A 26865-nucleotide genomic window follows, 5' to 3' on the forward strand; every position below is an offset into this window, starting at 1 on the left:
GGTGGTTTTTCGTTTTTGGTTTTGTTTTTTCCATATATAAGGCGCACTGGATTATAAGGCGCACTGTCTATTTTGGAGAAAATTTAAGATTTTAAGTGCGCCTTATAGTCGTGGAAGTAAAGTATGTTAATATACTTTAGTCCTTTTGTTCTGTTTATGTTTCATGTGTACTTTTAACGGATGCACTTTTTTATATGTATCATATCTTGTGCTGACCCGACATCATCACCCATAGACGTCCAATCCATTTGAACTGAATCCAAAAGTTGAGTTTATCGACTACCAGCCCTCCCTCTTCAAATAGATTGGACATCCATCAAAGTCAATCACAGCCAATTAATCTCCCTCTAAACAAGATGACCCTCCCACCTATGAATTCCGCACTACTCTACGACCAATCCATCCGAAAGTGGTCAAGTGGCAGCAAATTAACATTCCCTACCAACCCTCCTATGTCCAATTAATTGGACATTTCACACTTTCAATGGCAGCCAATGCGTTTCTCAAATATTTTCTTCCCTCCAACCCTCCCACGTCAAATAGATTGGACTTTTTATGCTTTTAATGGTAGCCAATGAGTTTATGACGCGTAGAAGTCCAATCAATTTTGCTTGGGCAGGCCGGCAGGGTTTTTTTTCGACTCAAATGACAAAAAGTGGATTTTTCCAAAGTGTTTTTGCGTCTTGTGTTGTTATTTTGCAACGCGGTAGCTTTCAGGGGAGCGACTCAATTACACAAACACGGCGAGCGAGTTGCACCAGGCGACCGCTCGCTCCTAATTTCTCCGCCGGGACTTTAGAAGTACACGAAGAAGAAGAGAAAAAAAAAGTGACATGCCATCATCTGTGTGTCAGCCACAAGAAAAGCGCTGAATGATTCATAGCGTTGTGACAAACAAAGCAAGGGGGGGGGGGGTTCGTTTCGCTCCGCTTTGCGCCATCGGGGGGGCGGGGCATTGTTAAAAATACCCAGCAAGCTTTGAGGAATGAGTGTCTTTCAACCCCCGCTTGTCTCAGTTCCATCGCCGGTACCGGGCGTCCAATCTTGGGGTTAATATGCCTTGTCTTTGTAAAAAGACAAATATTAAATTATTCAATTTGAAGATAGAAATTAGTCTATCTTGATTAGAACTTGATGCTTTCTAATGATAGAAATTAGCATGGTTAATTAGGTTTAGATGGTGGCGCCCTAGTTATGATGGCCACGCCTCTAGGTAAGATGGCGACGCCCTCAGGGCGAACAGTGACAGGGATAAGTGAGTTTTTTTCAAATTTTATTCATAGATGTCAAAATAAATTTAGTTTTGCAGTTTTATCTGTATATATTTTCTCTATTTTGATATAAATGACAGTATCGGACTCATTGTCTTGGTGTCGTGGCATCATGGTGTCATGGCGCCTTGGCGTCATGGCGTTATGGTATTTTGTCATGGCGTCATTGTGTCATGTGTCATTGTGTCATGGCGTCATTGTGTCATGGCGTCATTGTGTCATGGTGTCATGGCGTTATGGTATTTCGTCATAGCGTCATTGTGTCATGGCGTCATTGTGTCATGGCGTCATTGTGTCATGGCGTCATTGTGTCATGGCGTCATTGTGTCATGGCGTCATAGCGTCATGGCATCATGGTGCCATGGCGTCTTGGTATTTCGTCATGGCGTCATTGTGTCATGGTGTCATGGCGTTATGGTATTTCGTCATAGCGTCATTGTGTCATGGCGTTATTGTGTCATGGCGTCATTGTGTCATGGCGTCATAGTGTCATGGCATCATGGTGCCATGGCGTTATGGTATTTCGTCATGGCGTTGTTGTGTCATGGCGTCATGGTGGCATGGCGTCTTGACGTGATGGCGTCTTGACGTCATGGCGTCATGGCATCATGGTGCCTTGGCGTCATGGCGTAATGGTATTTCGTCATGGCGTCATTGTGTCATGGCGTCATAGCGTCATGGCATCATGGTCCCATGGCGTCATGGTATTTCGTCATGGCGTCATTGTGTCATGGCGTCATAGTGTCATGGTGTCATGGCGTTATGGTGTGATGGTATTTTGTCATGGTGTCATGGCGTCATGGTGTCATGGCGTTATGGTATTTTGTCTTTAATAGCATTTTAGTGCATGTTGTCTTTTTATCCGCATACAAGCCATACCCCTGTCATCATTTTTTAGTTGTCCGACAAATGCGACTTATATGTCAGTAAATACCTCACTCTGTCACAACATGTACCATTTTCTACCCAATTTCCATCCTCTAAAAATACTAAAATCCAATCTGGAATATCTCATGTCCCTATATCCATTGTAGAATAGACTTAAGGGTGTCCTCCACGACCCCACAACAACATCTCGCGCAATTATAGCCAGACAAGCTAACCAGAGCTAACAAGGCTTCCCTTCCCTCCCGAGCGAGAGACGCTGTCAAGAGCGGTCGCCGCCTAGCCTCGGAAAATGTCTCATTACTCTGTCAGGGATTTTTTTTCTCAGCCAAAGAAGAGAAAAGTCATTAGGAAGGAATAAGTCCGAGAATTTGAGACCGCTACCTCCACCTGTCGTTCGTTTCCGCCATGAATAAATGACGTGGCGCTACGTTAGCGTAGCGCGCTAGTAGTATTTGCATTGGAAGTTGAGATTGCTGGAGTGTGTTTGAATTGCAACTAATGAGGCTGACTGCATTGCTCACGGACCATTGAATTCGTCGGGTATTTCCAGTCGCAGTTTTTTTTTTCAAGGCGTCCTAGCCCACTTTTTTAAAGAAAGTGTGTCACGGAAAGAGCAAAATGATTTGTCGGATTGTGGAATTCACGTTAGCCCGTTTCTGCCAGCATTCTTTGCAGAGCTGTCATTTTATTAGCGAGGATGTCTCGGTGATGATTTTTTTTTTTGTTTCACTCACGATACGATTTTTTTTATTCCAAGATATTCCCATATTTTTGGACCAGTAAAAAATACAAAAAAAATAAGGTAACAAGTACATGCCAAATTATTAACCATATAAAGTCGGTTCGAGACTTGAGTATTTATTAGTTAACGGGAAGCACTTTTTTGGAAGATTATTAGTTGTATACTACCGTAGAATTGGGAAAATCTGCGTTAGTACTTTGTTTTGAGTCAAAAACGATATAATTTGGGTAATTGTAATGGTATTTTGAGGCCCAAACTATTTTGAACTGAGTTGAGCAGCTTCATTTTCACCGAGAGAGTACTTTGCTGCCTCCTTCTGGTATTTTGGAGAAGGTCAATACTTTGTTAACAACCTTCGGGCGATTGAGTGGAAATAAACCACTTTGTATGTTGATGAGCTTCATTGAGACAAAAAATAGATTAGATTATTTTAGTTTATCTTAGTTTATCTTAGTTTATCTTAGTTTATCTTAGTTTATCGTAGTTTATCGTAGTTTATCTTAGTTTATCTTAGGTTATCTATGTTTATCTATGTTTATCTTCGTTTATCTTACCTTAACTTATTTTATCTTATCTTATTTTAGCTTATTATTTTTGCTTATCTTGTTTTATCTAAGCTCTTAGCTTAGTTTTATCTTATCTAGTTTATTTTATATTAGTTTATCTTACCTAAAATTAGTTTATCCTATCTTATTTTATCTTACCTAAAATTAGTTTATCCTATCTTATTTTATCTTATCTTACCTTATTTTAGTTTGGCTTATTTTAGTTTAGCTTATTTTAGTTTAGTTTATTTTAGCTCATTTTATTTTATCTTATCTTATTTTATTTTAGATTAGCCTAGATTATTTTAGTTTATTTTAGGTTAGATTAGATTAAATTATTTTACTTTATTTTAGATTAGATTAAATTAGATTATAATTTAATTTCATCCCGTATTTGGGATTTTTCTTGGTTGTAATAGCAAGACAGACACGAACATAAGACACAAAAGACATTGTAGACCTAGTTAAGAAACTAATGTCATTTTCTGACCCAAACCTATTGAGGAACTTCCAACTTTGCAATTTTCTAAATCAGTCGATGCTTTGAAGTAAATTGAGGAGCTCCATCTAGTAAAAAAAAACATATTTACAGCCATTTTGGTGAAAAAAACAATTTCAAGTCATTTGAGGCTCTTGATTTACACATCACTAATTTGAATTTTGATCTAATACAACTTCCTGATTGGTTACACCCCCCCCCCCAGGCTAATTCTGCCCCTCCCCCTCCCCTACCAGTCTCACCACGCCTTTGCAACCCGACACCACCGCTCTCCACCCATTATTAGATCGGGATGTAAAAAATGATGCATTGTGGGAGACGCTAATCGAATCCCCGACGCTGAAGGCGGCGCATCCTGACAAACCATTTGACAATTTGTCTTAATAAAGCCACATCATCATCACCGACTCTCACAAAAAAAACAACCTGGATTTGACACTTTTGCTTTTTTAATACATAAAACTCATTCACGGATTGTTACACGTTTTAATCCTCCGTATAGCAAAAGATTAGCGTGGGATATTGCTGTCAGGGATTTGGATTTGTGGATGAGAAATACAAACCGGACGCATATTAGAGGGTTTTTTTTAAGGTATTGGACGCCATTGACGGGGATTGACGTTAACGTGGACTTGGATTGGGAAGGTTTTGGTTGACAAATGGCGGGTTTTTTTTTGTGATGTGTCTGTCCTCTTCTTGACCTTCGCCAGCCTTGGGGGGAGGTCACCTCACGGGCTTGTCGGCTCACGTTTGATTCTGGACGGAGATTGGTTAGCGCTATCGGCTAGTTGACGTTGAGTTTGAGATTTGTATTTTTTTGGGGGGGGGGGGGGTAGTGGACTAAGACACAAATTGTTTAAGAGAATATTCTTCAATTTTTTTTTGTATTACAGTGGTGCTTTTTAGGGACAGATTATATGTTTTTTTCTATATGAAATACATTATTATTAAGTAAAAATTGCAGGGCAATGCTCAAATTATTCATCAAAAATCGCATTTCATGTACTCTATTAATAAATGAACTGAAAATTAATATTTACAAATTTTTATTGCTTTAAACCTAGTTAGACCTATTGAAATTTTATAGAAATAACAAAAAAGTATAGATTATGTACGTAGTAAGTAGAGGCACCTTTGTTTCTTACATTTGTAAGTAGAGGTAAATACTATGTTTCTTACATTCTTAAGTAGAGGTACCTCCGTACTCTGTTTCTTACATGTGTAAGTAGAGGTACCTCCATACTCTGTTTCTTACATTTATTTATAAGTAGAGGTTCCTCCGTACTCTGTTTCTTACGTATTCTTAAGTACAGGTACCGCCGTATTTTTTCTTATATTTGTAAGTAGAGGTACCTCTGTACTCTGTTTCTTACGCTTATTTGTAAGTAGAGGTATCGCCATACTCTTGTTTCTTACATTTGTAAGTAGAGGTATGTACTCTGTTTCTTACATTCTTAAGTAGAGGTACCTCCGCATTCTGTTTCTTACATTTGTAAGTAGAGGTACCTACGGATTCTTGTTTCTTAAAAAATAAAAACATTAAAAAAATCAAGAATAAAAATATTTTTTTTTTAAATTAAATTCAAATTAAGCATTTTTGAAGGGGAATCCCTACTTCGCAGAAATTCACTTATCGCGGGTGGTCCCGGTCCCCATTAACCGCGATAACCGAGGGAACACTGTATTCCAAAACGATCGGTCGCCAGCTCACCACCGCCAAATGTCACAGCGCCCCCCAGCGTCCCCAATCGAAACTAACCATGTTTTTCCCCTATCCAGGTCCTTGGGGCAGATGCATGGGCAGCGACTGCGGCCCGGGCGGCAGCCAAAGCCGTGCAGTATGGTGCGCCCACGTGGACGGCTGGACCACCCTACACACCAACTGCGACCAATCCCTGCGCCCATCCAACCAACGCAACTGTTTCCGCGTCTGCGACTGGCACAAGGACTTATACGACTGGCGTTTGGGTCCCTGGAACCCTTGCACCCCCGTGGCCTCTAGAGCTTGGCGTTCCCTCCCCTGCGCCGGCGGCGAGGAAGGCATCCAAACACGGGAAGTGGCTTGCGTCCTCAAATCAGACGCCTCCCCCGCCCAGGACGCCATTTGCGAGTATTTTGAACCACGACCCCGCCTGGAGCAAGCTTGCCTAATCCCTTGCCCGAGGGATTGCGTCCTCTCCGACTATTCGCCGTGGACGGCGTGCTCCAAAACTTGCGGGACGGGGCTTCGGAATCGAGTCCGTGGCGTCTTAGCGCCTCCGCTGTTCGGTGGCGCCCCCTGTGGCAACTTGACAGAGTTCCAGTCTTGTAAACTGGGGCCCTGTGTTGGACCGGAGGGGGCTTATAGCTTGAGGGTGGGCGCCTGGACGCTTTGCGCCCTGCCGCCGTCGTCGCCGGCTCCCGTCCGCACGGCGAGGCAGGCCAAGCGGCGGAAGGGTAAGGGGCGGGGCGGGGATAAGGACCCCGAGACTAGGGAGTTGATCCAGAAGAAGAGGACTAGGAATAGGCTGAACCGGCAGGAGGGCTCGTCGTGGGACGTGCAGGTGGGATACCAGACGAGAGACGTCGCCTGTGTTCACAGGAATGGCAGCGCCGTGCCACGCAAGTGAGTTGACGCTATATTTGTGTTGATGCCGTATTTTACGGACTATAAGTGACCGTGTGTGTGTGTTTTTTTTGTTTTTTTTTTATAGTTTTGTGCGACTTATGTGTGACGTTTTAAGTGGCCGTAGGTGTTTGTTTTTATTTATTTTTTATAGTTTCGTGTTTTGTCCAGTGTGATTTATGTGTGATGTTTTAGTCACATGTTATTATGTCATTTAACATGTTATTTTTAACCGTATTTTCCGGACTATAAGTGGCCGTGGGTGTTTATTTTTTTGTTTATTTTATAGTTTTGACTTATAAGGGGACTGTTTTTTTTAGAATTTGGTGCGACTTATACTCCAGTGCGATTTATGTGGGATGTTATAGTCACATGTTATTATGTCATTTGACATGTTATTTTTAACCGTATTTTCTGGACTATAAGTGGCAGTGGGTGTTTATATATTTGTTTTTTTGATAGTTTTGACTTATAAGCGGACTGTTTTTTTAATAGTTTGTTGCGACCTATACTCAGTGAGACTTATATGTGACGTCATAGTCACATGAGATTATGTAATTTCACGTTATATTTAACCATATTTTTGGGACTATAAGTGGCCATGTGTGTATGTGTGTGTGTGTGTTTTTATTCGCTAATTTTTGTTGTTGTAGTTTGGTAGGACTTATACTCCAGTGCGACTTTATGTGTGACGTTATAGTCGTACATTATTGTTTTTTCATATATTATTTTTGACCGTATTTTCCGGACTATAAGCAACCATTTGTGTGTGTCTGTTTTTATATAGTTTGGTGTTACTTGTGTGTGACGTCATATTTGCACACAATTATGTTATTATAACCATATTTTCTGGAAAATAAGTAACCGCGGGTGTGTGTTTTTTATAGTTTGGTGCGACTTATGTGTGACGTTATAGTCATATTATGTTATTTCTAACTGTAGTTTCTGGACTATAAATAGCTGTGGGTGTTTAGTTTTATTTATGTATTTATAGTTTCGACTTATAAGTGGCCGTGTGTGTGTTTTTTTTATATAGTTTGGTGCGACTTATACTCCAGTGACGTTATAGTCACATGTTATTATGTCATTACACATGTTATATTTAACCGTATTTTCTGGACTATAAGTGTCCGTGGGTGGGTGTGGGTTTTGTTTTATTTCACATTTTTTTTGTAGTTTTTAGTGCGACTTATACTCCAGTGTGACTTACGTGTCATGTTATAGTCGCACTTTTTGTTATTTAACGTTATTTTTTACCATATTTTTCACATTTTTTACACATTTTTTTACAGCCAGGCCTTTTTAGTCAAAATGAATTGAACATCTATTGCCATGAGGACTACTTAGAGAAAGCAGCACAAATATTTGAGTGTGTTTTTGCGCTCCAATTTTCTGCCACCCACAACGTTTTCCACTTGCTTTTTACTCGATTTTCCACAACGTCGAGTGCTGCGTTTTTTTTTTTTTTTTTTTGTTGACACTCTTTAATCTCCAGGAAAGCGCCACTGGCGAGCCGCCATTCCCGCGTCCCGTCCCAGGTGGGGGACGGCGTGTGATGCATTATGTACTAAACGCGTTCATTCATGTTGCTCGCTGGCGACGCCCATTGGCAGTTTCAAAGAGCGCGCGGAACGTACGCAATTGAATATTCATCCGTCCTTGTTGATTTCTCACGTTGAAATATTTACGCTTGTTTTTTTTACCGCAAAAAAAAAGACCAGGAAACTTCTCGTCTCCGTAGTTTGAAAACAAAAAGTGGAAAATGTATTTTATTTTTTATGTATTTATTTTGTATGTATTCAAGTTCTCTTTTTTAGTTGAAACTAAGTAAGTATATTTTTACCAGATATTTGAGTTTTTATTTTTTTACTTTGTTTATAACTAAATTTTCTGCAAAAACATGGGTAAAAATACAATAGTAATATAAAATTTGCATTGAAAATGAATTTTTTTATTGAAAAAAAAGTGAAAATGGAAAAAATACTAAGTTTCATTTTGAAGTTCTAAGAAATTACATATTCAATGCAAATTTTCTTTAAAAAAAGTATTTTTCATTTTTATTTTCTAATAAGGGAAATTTGTAAATTCTTAAACCCCTAAATTCATATTATTTATATTTTTTCTTAGATTAGATTATATTAGATTAAACTTTATTCATCCTATACATTAACAGACAAAAAAATCCATTTTGAAATTTCTCTGTATTTTTGAATGAATTTTTTGAAATTTCATTTTTATTTTGAACAAAAAAGCTACAAATTCAATACAAATTCTCTCTTTATTCTCATAATTCATTCAAAATTTTTATTTATTCAACTTTCTCTAAGAAAAAATACACATTAGAATCTATAAAAATCCCATACATTTCTCTATTGAAAAAATAGGGAAAAAACATCCTTTTTTTCCTGCAAAAAAAAAAAAATCCAATGAAATCCAAGCTAAAAACACTAAATATTGTTGTTTTTTTATGAATAATATTTTTCTACCAATTTCTCTCAGCTTATGCTCTCCGCGGGAGGCGGCCCTGACCATCCAAACATGCGTGATGCCCCGCGACTGCCAGCTGAGCGAATGGGCTGAATGGTCACCCTGCTCCGAGGCTTGCTCCGACACCCCCGGCAGTCGACGACGGCTCAGACGCGTCTTGCAAATGCCCGCTGGCGAGGGTTCCGAATGCCCCCCACTCGAGGAAATCGAGCCTTGCCAACTTCAGGGCGACGCCATCATCCCATGCGCCGTGTGAGTGTGGACTGGACGCCGGATTGGACCACCCGGCTAACTCCGCTAACTTGGCTAACTCTCTCTAAAACAGCTACGCCTGGAGGACCGCCGAGTGGTCCGAATGCCGGGTGGACTTGCTCTTGAGCCAGCAGGACCGGCGCCGTGCTAATTTGACCGGACTTTGTGGCGGGGGTCTTCAGACTCGGGAGGTCTTTTGTGTCCAAGCCAATGCCGAACTCCTCAAGTACGTCAACAACCTCCAAGAGACTGACAAAGGTAAACGAAGACGACTTTGACCCTTTTTTTTGTGTCTAAAATAATTTTTGGGACAAAATTAAAAGAGTTTTAGGACAGGATTAAGTAGAAAAAATGCAGTGGTTAGCTAAAAAGTTAGCAGAAAGGTGGAAATGGGAAATTATGTGTTGGTTGCCATCTTGAAGAAATAATCAGCAGTTTGAATGTAAACAAAAGTGCGGATTAATATTTTATTGGATTTTTGGGGGGGTTTTGAACTTAATGTCATGGTAAATTAAAATGGCGAACCAAAAATGAATATTTCAACATTTTGGTTTTTTTTCCCATGGAAATTCCTGAAAAAAAAAAAAAACTTTAGTTGATTTTTTGGGGTGTTTTTGGTGTTTTGATTAAAAAACGGGGGAGCCAAAAAGACAAAAACATAAACTTTCAACCTTTTATTTAATTTTTATGTAAATTGCTGGAAAAACATTGCTTGATTTCATAGTTTTGATTTAAAAATAATGTATCTAGTAGTTTTGTTTTTGTAGTTTTGATTTAAATATAATGTATATAATAGTTTTGTTTTCATAGTTTGATAAAAAAAATGTATCTCATAGTTTTGTTGTATAGTTTGATCAAAAAAACTTATTTTTAGTATCTTGGTAGAAAATGGACAGCCCAAAACAAACATTTTAGTTTTTTTCATGTAAATTGCTTAAAAAAATAAACATTTTATTTATTTTTCTTTGTAGTTTTGATACAAAATGCGTATTTAGTAATTCGGTAAAAAAATTTCAACCAAAAACGAAAAAAAAATATTCATTTAAATTGCTAAAATAATACATTACTTATTTTTTTGTGTATTTAGCAGTTCAATAAAAACTATCTTCGTTTTTGTCAGCTCTGTTAAAACCGATTTTCCTCCCCGACAGAAAAAAAATAGCAAAAAAATTAAAAAACGATACCTGGCGCTGATATTTGAGCTAGAAACGTGTCGCGCGGCATTTTTGGACACACACACCGATCAAAAACCAGTGGAGTGTTTATCTCCGAGGAGCAGGAGCTCACCCCCGGACTGGGGGTGACGGAGGGGGGTTCTCCGGCAGGCAGGGGGTCTCCTAATCCGTCGCTTCAAATCCCGCCAAAACGCAACTCCCCCCCCGAACTGAGATGGGATCTTAGACCGCTAACGTGCCCTTCTTGCTCTACGTGTAGTACATAAGTGTGTATTTTTTGTGTATTTGTGGTATCTTAGTAAACATTGTTTGCTGTAGTAGTTGAACTAGTTGATGTTTTTGCAGCAAATCCCAGCCAAAGACAGCAGAAGCCTAGCGTCCCCCCAATCCTCTCCGTCTCCTATCACATCACAGGTAGGTTCACTTCTTATTAGACTCCTCCTCTTTTGTCCATCCTCCTTTTGGCTTTGGCTCCTCCCTCTTTTCCTTTTTATTGGAACAGTTTGGCTGTCAAAATCAGTTTGGTTGGCGTTCAATTTGGTTTTACAAGTTTATTTTTTGGGCTTTACTTGCCGCCATTGACGGTGGTAGGCGTCCAATCTGTTTTTTTATCATTAGGGATGAACTTTGAATGTATTTTTGTCCTTAGTTTATAATCGATTAAAATAAATACCTTCCCAATAGTGCGATGTACTTACATTAAATTTGACTTACCGTATTTTCCGGACTATAAGTCGCATGTATTTTTAGTTTAGCTTGACTTTTATGCGACTTTTATGGGTTTTTTTCATATCTCTGGTCACCAAAAGCCTGTTTTTTTCAGACTACATTTTTTTTCAATGTTAGATCGTCAAGTGCCATTGTAGCCTGTTATTCTCCATTTAATTTAAAAAAAGAATCCTCCCTAAAATGAGACTTGTATACCTCCCCCTTCATGATTTGCTTAGTGCGCCTTATAGTCCGAAAAATACTTTTTTTCTTCCTCTTCAATTTTTTTACTTTGGTTGGTGTGCCTTATAATCCAAAAAATACAGTATTTTTTTTCCTTTGGTTGGTGCGCCTTATAGTCCGAAAAATACAGTATTTTTTTTTCTTTGGTTGGTGCGCCTTATAGTCCAAAAAATACGATTTTGGTTTTTTCCTTTGATTGGTGCGCCATATAGTCCGAAAAATACAGTATTTATTATTATTTTTTGGATTGGTGCGCCTTATAGTCTGAAAAATACAGTATTTATTTTTCTTTTGGTTGGTGCGCCTTATAGTCCAAAAAAAATACAGTATTTATTGTTATTTTTTTGCTTGGTGCGCCTTATAGTCCAAAAAATACAGTATTTATTATTATTTTTTGCTTGGTGCGCCTTTTAGTAAAAAAAAATACAGTATTTATTATTATTTTTTGGGTTGGTGCGCCTTATAGTCCGAAAAATACGGTATTTATTATTATTTTTTGCTTGGTGCGCCTTTTACTCCAAAAAATACAGTATTTATTTTTTCATCTTCCATTTTTTTCTTAGTTTTGTGCGACTTATAGTCCGAAAAATACGGCAATACAACCATGCCTGACGACTCCACGTATTGATGTTTTTTTTTAATCATTGTCAGTGTTAGTCTTCAAAAAAAAACGGGCTAAAATCCCAACAAGGGACGGCCAAGCTGTGGCGTCGGCCCCCCCGCTGTCAAACATGCAAATGAACAAGGAGAAGTAACAAAGCGCCTGCCGGTCAGGTGTCTTTTCCTAACGAGCGGCAGATTAACGGGGGTCCCGCCAGCGCGCCGCAGCTTTACCGGCGAATTATTTACAAGTGCAATTGGCCTTTTTTTGCATTTCAAACGCGGCCCACTTGACTCGTGCGCCGAGGATTTGCCACTCAGCTTTTCCTCGCACGCTTTCAAGGTTTTAAGCCTCTGCAAGTCTTGGAATTTTTTATTTATTTTTTTATCTCGTGAGCTGACTTTAATGGGGGCGGCGTCCAATCGGTTTGAAGTGGGAGGGGCTAGTTTGCCAATGCTAGCAGAAATTATACGAAATTATACGATTGATAATTCAAAAGGGTGTCATTTAAAGGGCAAGAAAACGTGGTTAAAAATGATTTTTTTTAAAAATTATTATTAGTTATTGATATAGAAAATATTTATTTTTCGGTTTATTTGTCATATTATCAGTTATTGCAATTGATGAGAGAAATATAAGGCTCTATTCTCAATGGGATGGTTGTACTTATTTTAAAATGTTTTTTGGGTGAAAAAATTGTTAATGTAATTTTTTTGTTGTTGGCTTTTTTGGTGGAAATTTTGCCATTTTTGGAGGTTTCATTTTAAAAAGAAATGTCTGAATTTAATGGGAATTGTCAAATTCATCCCCCAAAAATATAAAATACATCCATTTATTTCAATAAAACAAGCAATTTAACAAGTCACAATTTGCCATGAAATCGGAACGCTTATAAATTTTATTTAAATGTAGAAATTATCTTTTATTTACTGTTTAATAATGAAATGAGATTTTGCATGAAAATCATATCACCAACCAGACGTATTTTATCATAAAATAATTCACATGTATTCTTAAAAAAACTAAAATATTCAACTCAATTGAATTGTCATTAGAAGACAATCATTTGCTAAAGCTATCGCTAACTAAAGCTAACCATCTTTCCCCCTTTTTACAGCGGCCCGTCCGGTCGAGACCCGCCTTTGTCGGGGCCCAGTTCCCGATCGGTCGCAGCTGTGCCAAGTGACCTGTCCCGTAGAGTGCCAGGTGACCCCCTGGAGTGCCTGGGGGCCGTGCACCTTCGAAAACTGCGACGAACAGTCGGCCAAGAAAGGTAAACACAATGTCAATTCCCATTAATCATTGCGTTCTTCCTATGTTAGCCACAGCTTCTGATTGGTTGTTTGCCACGAATGGACGTTGGTTCATTTCTTACGGATTGGACGTCGGTAGCTATTAATGAAAGGAAATCAAACGTAATGATTGGTTCTCGCGGCAGGTTTCAAACTGAGGCGGCGCCAGATCAGCAACGAGCCCACCGGCGGCCCAGCAGACTGCCCCCACCTGGTGGAGGCGCTGCCCTGCGACCGACCCGTCTGCTACGACTGGCGACCAATCGGCTTGGACCGATGCCAGCCCGCCGACGGGAAGCCGTGCGGGCCCGGGACGCAGGCCATCCGGGTTGAGTGCGTTGACAGTAGCGGTAAGAAACACCACGGGTCAAAAGTTTTGAGACTATTTGTCATTCATTCTAATGGTGAAATGTCCCAAAACTTATGTGATCTACTTGAGATCTTTTTACTGGTAGAAAAACAAGAAAACTTATGGATACGAAAACGTATTTACCTTAGTAAAAAGATGTGGTTGAATTATTTAAAGACCGGCACATTATATACTGTATTTAGACAAACATAGATTTTTAAAAAATTAATGGTTGTTATATAATTGGATTTTTCAGATTCATTAGCCATTAGCTAAGCTAATGTGCCGATCAATTTAGTCGAGAATAGCAGAAAATTCGCTTAGCTTATCTTATTTTAGCATAGCTTATCCTGTCTTAGCCTAGCTTAGCCTATTTTAGCATATCTTAGCTTAGCCTGTCTTAGCCTGTCTTAGCCTAGCTTAGCCTATTTTAGCCTATCTTAGCCTAGCTTAGCCTATTTTAGCCTAATTTAGCCGAGTTTAGCCTAGCTTTCCCTAGCTTTGCCTAGTTTTGCCTATCTTAGCCTAGTTTAGCCTAGTTAAGGCTAATTTAGCATATCTTAGCCTAGCCTATTCTAGCTGCTAAAAGCTAAAAACTCAAATTCAAGTTTTAAATTATTATCATTTATATGTGAAGCCATCTTTTTCCGATTTCAAGCTATGCCCGCTAGATTTGCAATATTTGATGTTTAAATATGTATATAATGTATGTATCTTTCATTTTACTAGTTTCATATGGTAAAAATTATTGTTTTCGCAAATTTTCTTGTAATGTCGTGATATGATTTTAATTTATTAGATGAAAATTCCGTAAAAAAACAATGTTCTCCATCTACTTTAAACGATATTATTTTTGCAAGCAACCCAACAAAACAGCACTTTCAATTGATTCCAAAACTAAATCAACATATAGATTTCTCCTCTTCCATATCTATGCTGACCTCTTAGAAAGTATGTCAGGTTTATATCCACGTTATTAATAATTCATACGCTTTCCAGTTTAAATCCTCCATGGATTTGCCTTTAAAAAAATAAATAACTAAAATGCACTGCCACTCCAATATTGGAAGAAATGAACAACAAAAAAAACATATACATAAAAAAACATGTGACGTGATGCACATATTGACACGACGGCTGATCTGGAATCTGTTTATAGATGCATATTTCTTCTCAAATATTCTCCCATTTATGTTTTTATACATTTATGCACATTAATTAAATACATTTATATAAAAAAAAATGGGTGACATGGTGGCCAAGTGGTTAGCCTACTGGCCTAACGGTTTGGGGGTCAAGGGTTCGATTCCCGGTGAATAAAAAAATACAATAATAATTTTGTTGAATTTTGGGAATTTTGGAGTGGGAGGAGCCAAGACTTGAATCTGAAAAAAATAAGTGGCGTTTGTGTCCATCAGGGGAAGCGGCAGATGAGGGCTTGTGCTCGGCAGCGACGCGTCCGAATCCCGCTGCCTGCCGGGTGCCTTGCTCAAGGGATTGCGTGCTGAGCGACTGGACGCTGTGGTCGAGCTGTTCGCAGACGTGTTCCGGCAAAACGGCAGAGGGAAAGCAGCAGAGGACGAGATCCGTTTTGGCCTACAACGCCGGAGAGGGTGAGTCAGAGACGCTGTCCAAAGTCGTGTTATTGTGGCGGTTAGATGTTAGATTCCCTTTGGTTTTTAAAAAAGATATGGTTCAAAAAAACAACTTAAATATTCAGTTTGGGATTTCACAAATGGTTTTTGCTCAAAGAAGAAATTGTTAATTATTTGCTTTTTAATGTTTTAATTATTTGTCTCATTTAAAAAGAGCAAAGATTTGGGCAAAAAAGGAAATACTAATGAATATTAAAAATAAATGAAAAAAAAGATATATATTACTATGTACAAAGTAAAAGTAAAAAAAATGTTCCCTTAAAAAAGAAAAAAATATGACATTTTTTGTATTGTATAAACATCTTTATAAATTCCATCTTGTCGAATTAAGTAAAAAAATATATTTTAAATATGTTGATAATAAAGTCGACGCACAAACTCATTTGGCAAGTGGGATCTTGGCCCCTCCCACCCCACCTGTGTGACTATGACGTCACTTCCTGTCTCTAACTAGCACTTTCAACCATGTGTATGTTTGTTTGTTTTATGCAGTCACGGCCATGGTTGTGGCTTGGATTACAGTCATGGAGGGTAAAAAATAGTTAGAAGTTATTAGCGACTAGCTAGCTAGCTATACAGCCCTTTAGCACCTCTTAAAAATAGAACGTTTTGCTAGCTAGATCGTTAGCACCACTTAAAAACAGGATGGCTAGCTAGCTGACGAGCTAGCTAGCTAACTAGCTCGTCCGTTATGTTGATGCTGATTTCTCTCCAAGGTCTTTCACGGGTGCCCAAGTTTCCTGAAATTTTGGGTAATTTTTCTCTTTGTTTTGAATAGTCAACGTGATTTAGTCACACTTTAAGTGCCATTGACAGCGATAAACGTCAAACCGTTTTCAAGTCAAGTGTATGTCTGTTTTGTTTGAGGTGGCGCAGCGTGCCCCAACAGCAGTGCGCTGCTAGAGGTACGCAACTGCAACGAACACGCATGCGCAGTCTACCACTGGCAGACGGGTCCTTGGGGGGCCTGCGCCGAAGACCCCTCCGCCCCCAACGCTACTTCGGGGACGTCCGAAGAGCCAATCGGCTGCTCCCGAGGTGTCCAGACCAGGAAGGTCATGTGTGTGCGTGTCAACGTGGGACAGGTGCCCCCCAAAAAGTGAGTTCTATGTTGAAAATTGACAAATATGCATGTATGTTGCTAGAAATAATGGAAAGGCATTCGACATGAAAACAAGCGCACTTTTGTTAAAAGAAATTGCTTTAAACTAAAAATATTGCAGTTTTTTTATATAAATTATTTAGCAAAAATGGATGTTAAGGGATAAAAACAAGGACACATTTGAAACTAAATATATTGCATTTGTATTATTATTTAACAAAGAAATTATGTTAGAGGAATCCATTATGAAAACAAGCACAACTTGGAAAAAAAATTGAATTAAACTAAAAATATTGCAATATTTTAATATTAATTATTTAACAAAAAATGGATGTTAATGCAATGTTTTAAATATTATCAAATATTTAATTAAAAATGGATTTTAGGGCATCCAACATCAAAACAATAACATATTTGAAAAAGAAATTAATTAAACTAAAAATTTAGCAATTTAAAAGAAAATAATTAAACGGATTATAGATTAAAAAAAAAAATAATATACTCCCAAAATACCATAATTTAAATATGAATTTGAAAATGTTAAAGGAAAAAATGCTTAATTATATTTTTAAAGGCATGTATAATACTTTAATACTAAAATTAGAAAGTACTTTACTATTATACTAGATGGAAAGTAGAGAATTAAATAGATTGTATTAGAATATAATTAAAAAACAATTAAGTGATCACAGTTCACTGCCATTGACGGCAATAGACGTCCATTTTGTCTGTCGTATGCCTTTTGTTGCCACGGCAACTAATGAGTACCACAAAAAATCTTCAAAAGATACCAAACAAGCCACTATTTTAATACGTCTGAAGCCAAATAAACTAATCGTTCCTCACAAATCATTTTGTAACTCAATTCATCAAAAGTCAACTAATTCGACGCCAAGCTAGCAAAAAAGACGCCGCCATCCACGCAATCTCTCCCTCGCAGCCACGCTCAAATAAATAAAAATCAAACGAGCGCTTTAATTAACTCTCGCCACTTTGTCACAATGACGCTAATTAATCAACACGGCTACTTCAAGGGCCATTAGGAAAATTGTGTTTTTTTTCCTCCCAGGATTTAAAGAAAAAACAATGTTTTTTTTCGTTTGGACAAGCGATTTTGACGTTTGTCTTCCGGCGCAGGTGTCCAGACGGTCCACGTCCCGGCACGGTGCGTCCCTGCCAGCTGCCGTGCAGGAAGGATTGCATCGTGACCCCGTTCAGCGAATGGACGCCATGCCCCGCCGCTTGTGACGCAGGTACGCTGACCCAGGGTAAAAAAAAAAACACCAAATTGCTCAGTGACTCATGCAAAAACCGGCAGTGGATTCCATTATTTTTTTTTGTTTTTGATTTGATTTGTTTTTTTCTTTCTAGTCCGCTTCAATGCAGGACATCATTTTTAAAAGGTCGACTTTGATAGACTCACAATTCGTTTGCACTGTTTTTTTTTTTTTGGCGGATTGTTGTCTCCTTGTGTCCTGTAATTGGCTGGCCACCGATTTAGGGTTACCCCCGCCTCTGGCTTGAAGTCAGCTGGGATAGGCTCCAGGACCCCCTCGCGACCTTAGTGAGGTTAAGTGGTTTAGAAAATGAGATGAGATGTTGGCCTTCCGGGTCAACAGGTTGGAATTGAGGTCGTTATTGAGCGCCTCGACGCGCTAATGCGTTTTTAATTGGATGTTGACGAGTACCGTATTTTCTCGGATGTATTACATATGACATATTACATATATTACATAAATTACATATTACATATTACATATTACATATATTACATAAATTACATATTACATATATTACATAAATTACATATTACATATATTACATAAATTACATATTACATATATTACATAAATTACATATTACATATTACATATATTACATAAATCACATATTACATATATTACATAAATTACATATTACATATTACATAAATTACATATTACATATTACATATTACATATATTACATATATTACATCAATTACATATTACATATATTACATAAATTACATATTACATATATTACATAAATTACATATTACATATAGTACATATTACATATTACATATAGTACATAAATTACATATATTACATATATTACATAAATTACATATGTTACATAAATTACATATGTTACATAAATTACATATGTTACATAAATTCATATTTTACATAAATTACATATGTTACATAAATTACATATTACATAAATTACATATTACATATATTGCATGTATTGGATATATTACACATATTACACATATTACACATATTACATATATTACATATATCACATTTATCACATATATTACATATATTACATATATTACATATAAGAATACAAGACAATAATTGGGAATAAGACAGGATTTGGACAATTGGATTTAATCAGAAATGCTGTCAATAGAATTGTCGTTTTATTGTGGCCGACCACAAAAATAAATTTGACAGTCCTGTTCTAGATTGTTTTTTTTTAATTCTACTTTTCACTCTCTTGGATACAGACCAAAATAGTTTGATTGACAACTCAAAACGATGCCAGCCGCTTTTGTTCCAGCTCACTAAATCCGTCTCGTTTTTCCACAGCTGGCAACGCGCTGAAGAGCAAACAATACAGAAAGCGATTGGTCATCCAGGCGCCTTCCAACGGAGGTCAGGATTGCCCTGAGGTGCTCCAGGAGGAGAAAGACTGTCAGCCGCCGTCAACCTGTCCTGGCGTCAGGTAGGAAACACTACTACCCTACTCCTAAGCACCTTAGAAAAATGAATGAATGAATGAACATTATTTCAAGCCAATGGTGTGCCTTCCAGGTGGAAGACCCACAAGTGGAGAAAATGCCAACTGGTTCCGTGGGTACTCCGGCAGGACCGACCCGGTGCTCAAGAGAACTGCGGTCCGGGACTTCAAACGCGAGGTACATCTTAATTTGGCGGGGAAACACAGGGTGTGGGCGGCACCGTCCGTTAGAGAAACGCATCTGGTCGGATGAAAAAAAAATAAAAATCGGAAGAAATGTAGTCAAGCAAATAAGGCCAATAGAGTGATTTTTTTTTGACAGGTGCGGCTTATACTCGAGTATGATAATGTCATTATTTTTATTTTAATTGTTATGACTAAGCTGACAAAAAATGCACTTGCTTCATTCAAATTTTTTTTCAATAATTGTGATTTTTAAAAATATTTGGTGTTGTTTTTAATTCAAAAAGCAATTTTATAAAATCTGTTTTAGACCTATAACAAACGGAATACTCAGGGCTTTTGATCCACTACTTTGAATCTGATATCTTTTTTAAATATCTTAATATTATATCAAAAATGCTTTTATTTTTTTACTGTAAATTAAGCTATCTTAACTCTTTTCCTTTTTAAATAAAAAAACTGAAGGTTAAAACATAATAAACATTGTATATTTACCCTTTTCTGATTTAAAGAAAAATATTCATAAATGTCAAAAATCAACTACAAGAGAATATTTGTTATATTATGAGGCTCAATTTTTACATTTTATGTCCAAAAAAATATCTCTAGAAAAACTGTCAATTCATTAATCAATTAATTTTGGCAAACTAGTTGGATTCTCCAGATAAAATCGAAAAACTATGACAAAAAACTTTGTTCTTTGGCTCCATGTGCTCTGCGATTAGCCAGACATGTTCTGTAGTTAGCTGGATAGGCTCCAGCACCCCCCGCGACCCTTGTGAAGATGAACGGTTCAGAAAAAGAAGGATCCCGAGGTCGAGAGGCAGTACTCGTTACCTCGAGATGGACAGGAAGCAAAAGTCTCCGGAGTAAGAGCGGATCAAACGCGACCTCTAAAAGGCACACTCGCCGTAGCCGCCGGGCTTCGGGATCGATTCTCTCCGAAATAACGCCGGCCGTTATCGAGCTCGCCTCGCCGCCGGGGGGCTTTCGCAATAGCGAGCACTCCCGTTTTTCATTAACTTTTAAGCTGCCCTCCGCGACCGTAGGGGAGGGTGGAAGACGTCCAAGAGACTCTGCGGGGTTCTCCGCGGAACTTTGAGGAGAAGTTCTCCTTAAGATGGACGGACGCGTGGGTCGGGAAGCGGCTTGATGTTGGGAAAAGTTAGCTCGGGTTTGGATCTCTACTGGGAATATGGGAAATGTCTTCTGTTGATGCGTTGGGTGAAATAGATGTTCAATTTTCTATATGCTGTCAATTGAAAGGAGTAGAGAGATGCACAATCCATTTGAAATAGATTAGTTATGGTTTTGTTGTTGTTTTTTTAACCAATTTAAGAAATAAGGCAGCATCAAATTAATTGCTGACACTTGAAAAAATGACAAGATTTTTGTTGGCATTTATTTTGTTTATTTCAGGGTAGCACGGATGAATTTTATTATGTTTTAAGTTGTTCAATCTATTTTCTGTTTTCAATTTTTTTTTAATTTTTTATCAATTTTCTGTTTTCTATTTTTTTAAAATTTCCAATCAATTTCCTGTGTATATATTTGTTTTTCTTCTTTTTTTATTTATTTTTTAACAAATTTTTAATCAATTTCCTAGGTTTTCAATTTTTTTTCATTTTTTTTTTTTTATAGATTTCCTATCTTTTCCATTATTCTTGAAGTAGTTGATGTATGGGAAAAATCAATCCATACATAAAAACAATTTAATTCCACTCCCCCAAATAAGCCAAAATAGAATATAAGGAATATGTTTAATATTTTGAAAAAATAGATTACTCATTTGCCACAAAATACAATAGAAACAATTCATTCCCATTTAAAATAAACACCATAAAATGACAAAGTTAATTACCATGCTGAAATCTAATTTTGACATTTTCTCATTTTGTCCGTGTCTTTGCTGTGTCGCAGCGGTGTCGTGTCGACGATCCGACGGAAGCCAGGCGGACGTGGGCTTGTGTCTGCGTCTGGCCCGCGGCATGCCCACCCTCACCCAGCGCTGCCAGCTGCCCTGCCAGGACGACTGCCAACTCACCAACTGGTCCAAGTTCTCGTCCTGCTCTGCCGACTGCGTGGGGGTGCGCACCCGCAAGAGGGCCTTGATTGGTGAGTTCCTTTTTGTATTTTTGCTTTCTGGGACGGGGCAGCTTTTACCTATGGGCAATGTGGGTGACTGCCTAAGGCGCCATTTGTAAGGGGGCACACTATAACCCTCAAATATATATATATATTTTTTTCTAAATATTTATATATACATATATTTTAATGATATTAGCAGTCTAGATTGTTATCTCTCATTTTGAATCTATATTTTTTTAAAGTAGACACTCTGCCTTTGGAAAAATGTATTTTTCTTAACATAAATAATTTTTATGATTTTTGTTAGAGGCCAAAAAGTTTTTTGGTTAATGCAATGGTCTCGAACAGAATTTTGGAAAAAAATGGCTCCACAAAAAACTGTTACAGTCTAAGCACTGAATTATTAAGATTATTTATGTTAATGAGTTGAAACTATTAAAATGTATTCTCTTCTATATTAGTGGGTCAAGGTTTGTGCAATTTTAATTGCTGTTTATGTTGTTTGTACTCGTCTGTTGGGTCTAAATTAGATTTTTTTTAATGATATGGTATATTAAAAGACCTACTTTTGTATTTGATAAACATAAATAATGACATACATTCTTGTGTTGATACGTTAGATGTGTAATTGTTTTTTTGGGCGGGGGTGGGGCTTCTGTTTTCCCCTGCGATTGGCTGGCCACCAATACATCCTGTCCCCTGCCTAGTATTTGAAGTCAGCTGGGATATGCTCCGGCACCCCACATGGGTCAGAAAATGAATATTAAGAAATGGCAATTTAACAATTTTCAGTTCTACGCAGTTTGTAAACAATGAAAATTCCTTCCGTCAAAATAGTCAAGTTTAAATTGTTAAAAACTTTTTTTAATCAGGGCGTAGCAAGAAGAAGGACAAGTGCAAGAACACACAGATGTACCCCCTGAGTGAGACGCAGTACTGCCCATGTGACAAGTACAACGCACAGCCGGTGGGCAACTGGTCCGACTGCATCCTGGGTTCCTCCGACGGCCCCCAGGACGCCAAGGAGTGCGGACAGGGCTACCGCTACCAGGCCATGGTCTGCTACGACCAGGACGGACGACTGGTGGAGACGGCCAGGTGCAACAGTCACGGTCAGTCCGAAAACTTTGACAATTATAACATTTCCGAGAGTATTCAACTTTAAAATGGTCTCAAAATGTGGTAATGGTCAAAACTGTCTTTGAGGTCTTTGATGTTTATGTCAAAATCAAAGACCCCAAACACAGTTTTGTCGTTTTCTAAAAGTAGGTAAGAGGAAACATTCAAAATCTTCACACGCAGATCTTTATCATCCATATGGCCAAAACTGTCTTTGAGGTCTTTGATTTTTATGTCAAAATCAAAGACCCCAAAGACAGTTTTGTCATTTTCTATAAGCGGAAAGGAGGAAATGTTTAAAATCTACATGCGCAGGTCTTTATCATCCTGATGGTCAAAAATAAGTCTTTGATTTGTCTGTCAAAATCAAAGACCCCAAACACAGTTTTGTCATTTCATACAAACAGGTAAGATGAAACGTTCAACAGCTACATGCGCAGGTCTTTATCATCCTAATGGTCAAAACTGTCTTTGAGGTCTTTGATTTTTACATAAAAATCAAAGACCCCAAAGTCAGTTTTGTCATTTTCTAAAAGTAGGTAAGAGAAAACATTCAAAATCTCCAAAGGCAGGTCTTTAACATCCTGATGGCCAAAACTGTCTTTGGGGTCTTTGATTTTTTACATAAAAATCAAAGACCCCAAACACAGTTTTGTCATTTTCTACAAGCAGGTAAGCTGAAACGTTCAACAGCTACACGCGCAGGTCTTTATCATCCTAATGGCCAAAACTGTCTTCGGGGTCTTTGATTTTTACATAAAAATCAAAGACCCCAAAGTCAGTTTTGTCATTTTCTAAAAGTAGGTAAGAGAAAACATTCAAAATCTCCACACGCAGGTCTTTAACATCCTGATGGCCAAAACTGTCTTTGGGGTCTTTGATTTTTTACATAAAAATCAAAGACCCCAAACACAGTTTTGTCATTTTCTACAAGCAGGTAAGCTGAAACGTTCAACAGCTACACGCGCAGGTCTTTATCATCCTAATGGTCAAAACTGTCTTTGAGGTCTTTGATTTTTACAAAAAAATCAAAGACCCCAAAGTCAGTTTTGTCATTTTCTAAAAGTAGGTAAGAGAAAACATTCAAAATCTCCACACGCAGGTCTTTATCATCCTGATGGCCAAAACTGTCTTTGGGGTCTTTGATTTTTACATAAAAATCAAAGACCCCAAACACAGTTTTGTCATTTTCTACAAGCAGGTAAGATGAAATGTTCAACAGCTACACGCGCAGGTCTTTATCATCCTAATGGTCAAAACTGTCTTTGAGGTCTTTGATTTTTAAGCAAAAATCAAATACCCTAAAGACAGTTTTGTCGTTTTCTAAAAGTAGGTAAGAGAAAACATTCAAAATCTCCACACGCAGGTCTTTAACATCCTGATGGCCAAAACTGTCTTTGGGGTCTTTGATTTTTTACATAAAAATCAAAGACCCCAAACACAGTTTTGTCATTTTCTACAAGCAGGTAAGCTGAAACGTTCAACAGCTACACGCGCAGGTCTTTATCATCCTAATGGTCAAAACTGTCTTTGGGGTCTTTGATTTTTACATAAAAATCAAAGACCCCAAAGACAGTTTTGTCGTTTTCTAAAAGTAGATAAGAGGAAACGTTCAAAAGCTACACGCACAGGTCGTTATCATCCTAATGGTCAAAACTGTCTTTGAGGTCTTTGATTTTTACATAAAAATCCAAGACCCCAAAGTCAGTTTTGTCATTTTCTAAAAGTAGGTAAGAGAAAACACTCAAAATCTTCACACGCAGGTCTTTATCATCCTGATGGCCAAAACTCTCTTTGAGGTCTTTGATTTTCACATAAAAATCAAAGACCCGAAAGACAGTTTTTTCATTTTCTAAAAGTAGATAAGAGGAAACATTCAAAAACTACACGCGTAGGTCTTTATCATCCTGTTTTTTCCTCCCCAACGTCTTGTTGTTCCGCCGTTGATTGGCAAAATCAATGAGGTGATGAGGCGGGAAAAGCCAGCGTCACGCTGACAAATACACGTTAGAAAAAGTGCGACAAATCAATTTTGAGTGAAAAATAAAGCTGTCGTCTCGCATGTTAACTCGATTGTTGCCGTTGACGACTCACTTTAAATCATTGGACGTGTTTCGCTGTCTTTGGCAGTGAATTAGTTAAACGCTTTAGACTATCAAATAAGATTGGATTGCAGTTCTAATGAACCAGAAATACTGAGCACTATGGAGATTGCAAATTGGGAACCTAGAAATTAGGGAGAAAAGTCATAGACGTCTTAATGGCAAGGGAAAAAAAGCAATTGGAATATTTGCTGGTTTGGAGTTGTTAAAAAACTTGCTGTGCCACGGTAAAGAAAAATAACAAGAAAAGTGATGAAGAGAGCGAAAATAAAGTTGGTCATTGAATCAATTCAATGAGGAGAAATTTCGCTGTTTTTCCCTAAAGTAAATATTAGCGTCATTAGCTAAAAACAATGTTTGTCTGATGTTGCTTTGCTTTTAATTTCAAGCAAAAGAGGCGGCAAGTGGTATTATTCAAATAAATAAACAAAACAAAAAAGATGGATAGACATTTAAAAACTGCATTTAAAAGGGCAAATAGAAATTAGACCAAAAAATAAATCAAATGAACAATATGGACAATAATGAAAATACTGTCCTAAACAATAGCATTTTAGTTAAAACTAGCTTTTTTTCCCTTTACTTCGACTATTAACTATTAACTTATTTTATTAATGTTTACTTTGAATCAAAATTATTCAGGATTTTATCACCCTAAGGCTAGACTATTAAAATTCCCTGTATGTTGGGGGTGCTGGAGCCCACACCAACCAACCATAGGTGAGCCAGCCAGCCAATCACAAGGCAAACTGGGTCAAACAACCAATCACACTCTTACCTCGCGACAAATTAGCGTACTGTTAGCCTAGCATGCTTGTTTTGGAGATTGGGAATAAACCAGAATAACCGGAAAAAAACATGCAGTAACCCACCGGGGTTTGAACCCTCGATCTCAGAACTGTGAGGCGGACTTACTACCACTTTCACACCGTACCGCCCTAATTCAAGTTTGGCAGAAAAAAATAAAATACAAAAAGTATTTTCTCATAACAAATAAAAGGAATTAAGATTGATGGTTATCAATTGACCGCCTCTAATATATATATGTATATATATATATATTTTTTTTTATTTTACAACCTTAAGTATGTACAATTCTTAAGGTGAGTTCATTTTTTGTATCTTGGAGCAGCACAAAAATAAATAAATAAATAATTATCTATCGACGCTTACATTAGCGTCAACATGTTAGCTAACATCGCAATCAATAACTAATAGAGAATATTTTTTATTACAGTGTTCCCTCGGTTATCGCGGTTAATATGGACCGGGACCACCTGCGATAAGTGAATTTCCGCCAAGTAGGGATTCCCCTTCAAAAATGCTTAATTTGAATTTAATTCAATTTTTTATTTTAATTTAATTTAATTTTTTATTTTTTTTTACCCCCTGTATACAGTTCACCATAAAGAATACGGGTAGAGAGAGTAAAATTCATGTTATAACAAAAAAAAAAACTGTAAAATATGTTGTTTCAATGTAATTCTTGTATTTTTTTCCCCAAAAAATCCGCAAAGCTCTGAGTCCACGCTAGCTGAACCGTGAAGTAGCGAGGGAACACTGTATTTCATTTACTAGACTTGAAATCAAAACACTTTAATCTTCCTAGCATTTTGAACTAGTATTTCCAAAGTAAATCCTCTCTCTCTCTACCGTCGCCGGTAGGCATAAAACCCAACTTCCTCTCTTGTCGCGTTCTGCCAGGAGTGTTTTTTCGGCGCCCTTGAGTGGAGATGAGTCGACCTGACGACGCGATAGATTTAATGCACCCGACAGGTGGTCGGCCCTGGAGACTGTGTAAAGATGAGATGGCTGATTTAGGATGGCTGAGTGTCTTTCTTTCTTTGCAAATGCTGCCGTGCAAGAAGAAAGACGTAAAGACTCGTAAATCCCACAAAAAAATATAACCCGGCTACCATTGATGGCAATAGACATCCAATCCGTTGAGTTCTAACATAATGGTGTGTACAAATCACCCCCAAAAGAGGAAAAAAATGTCAGAAATACTTTGATAAAATAAGCAAACTTTTTGGGGGGGTGTAACAATGCAGAATAACAACAAAATGTGCAAAAAAAACACAAAAAATATCATGCTATATGCTTTAAAACATGTGTATAGTTCAAAATTTCTACATATTGGACAAAATTACCATTTTTTTTAATTAAAGTTACAATTTAATCAAATAAAATGTCTGTATGCATGTTTTGACTTGGCCGATGCGA

General features: G+C 37.7%; 1 protein-coding gene across 1 annotated transcript in view; it reads left to right on the forward strand.

The window, feature by feature from the left end:
* thsd7ab (thrombospondin, type I, domain containing 7Ab) overlaps positions 1-26865 on the forward strand; it is a 70175-nt gene that overhangs the window by 23124 nt on the left and 20186 nt on the right. Inside the window, exons 2-14 of the mRNA XM_077721038.1 lie at positions 5725-6550; positions 9050-9289; positions 9363-9547; positions 10810-10878; positions 13134-13289; positions 13455-13658; positions 15076-15270; positions 16180-16411; positions 17552-17667; positions 19000-19135; positions 19225-19328; positions 21254-21448; positions 22294-22533. Coding sequence (XP_077577164.1) covers positions 5725-6550; positions 9050-9289; positions 9363-9547; positions 10810-10878; positions 13134-13289; positions 13455-13658; positions 15076-15270; positions 16180-16411; positions 17552-17667; positions 19000-19135; positions 19225-19328; positions 21254-21448; positions 22294-22533 — 2898 coding nt within the window. The remainder of the gene's footprint in view (positions 1-5724; positions 6551-9049; positions 9290-9362; positions 9548-10809; positions 10879-13133; positions 13290-13454; positions 13659-15075; positions 15271-16179; positions 16412-17551; positions 17668-18999; positions 19136-19224; positions 19329-21253; positions 21449-22293; positions 22534-26865) is intronic.

Source organism: Stigmatopora nigra, chromosome 7 (assembly GCF_051989575.1).
Source record: "Stigmatopora nigra isolate UIUO_SnigA chromosome 7, RoL_Snig_1.1, whole genome shotgun sequence".
In the NCBI taxonomy this organism is placed as follows: domain Eukaryota; kingdom Metazoa; phylum Chordata; class Actinopteri; order Syngnathiformes; family Syngnathidae; genus Stigmatopora; species Stigmatopora nigra.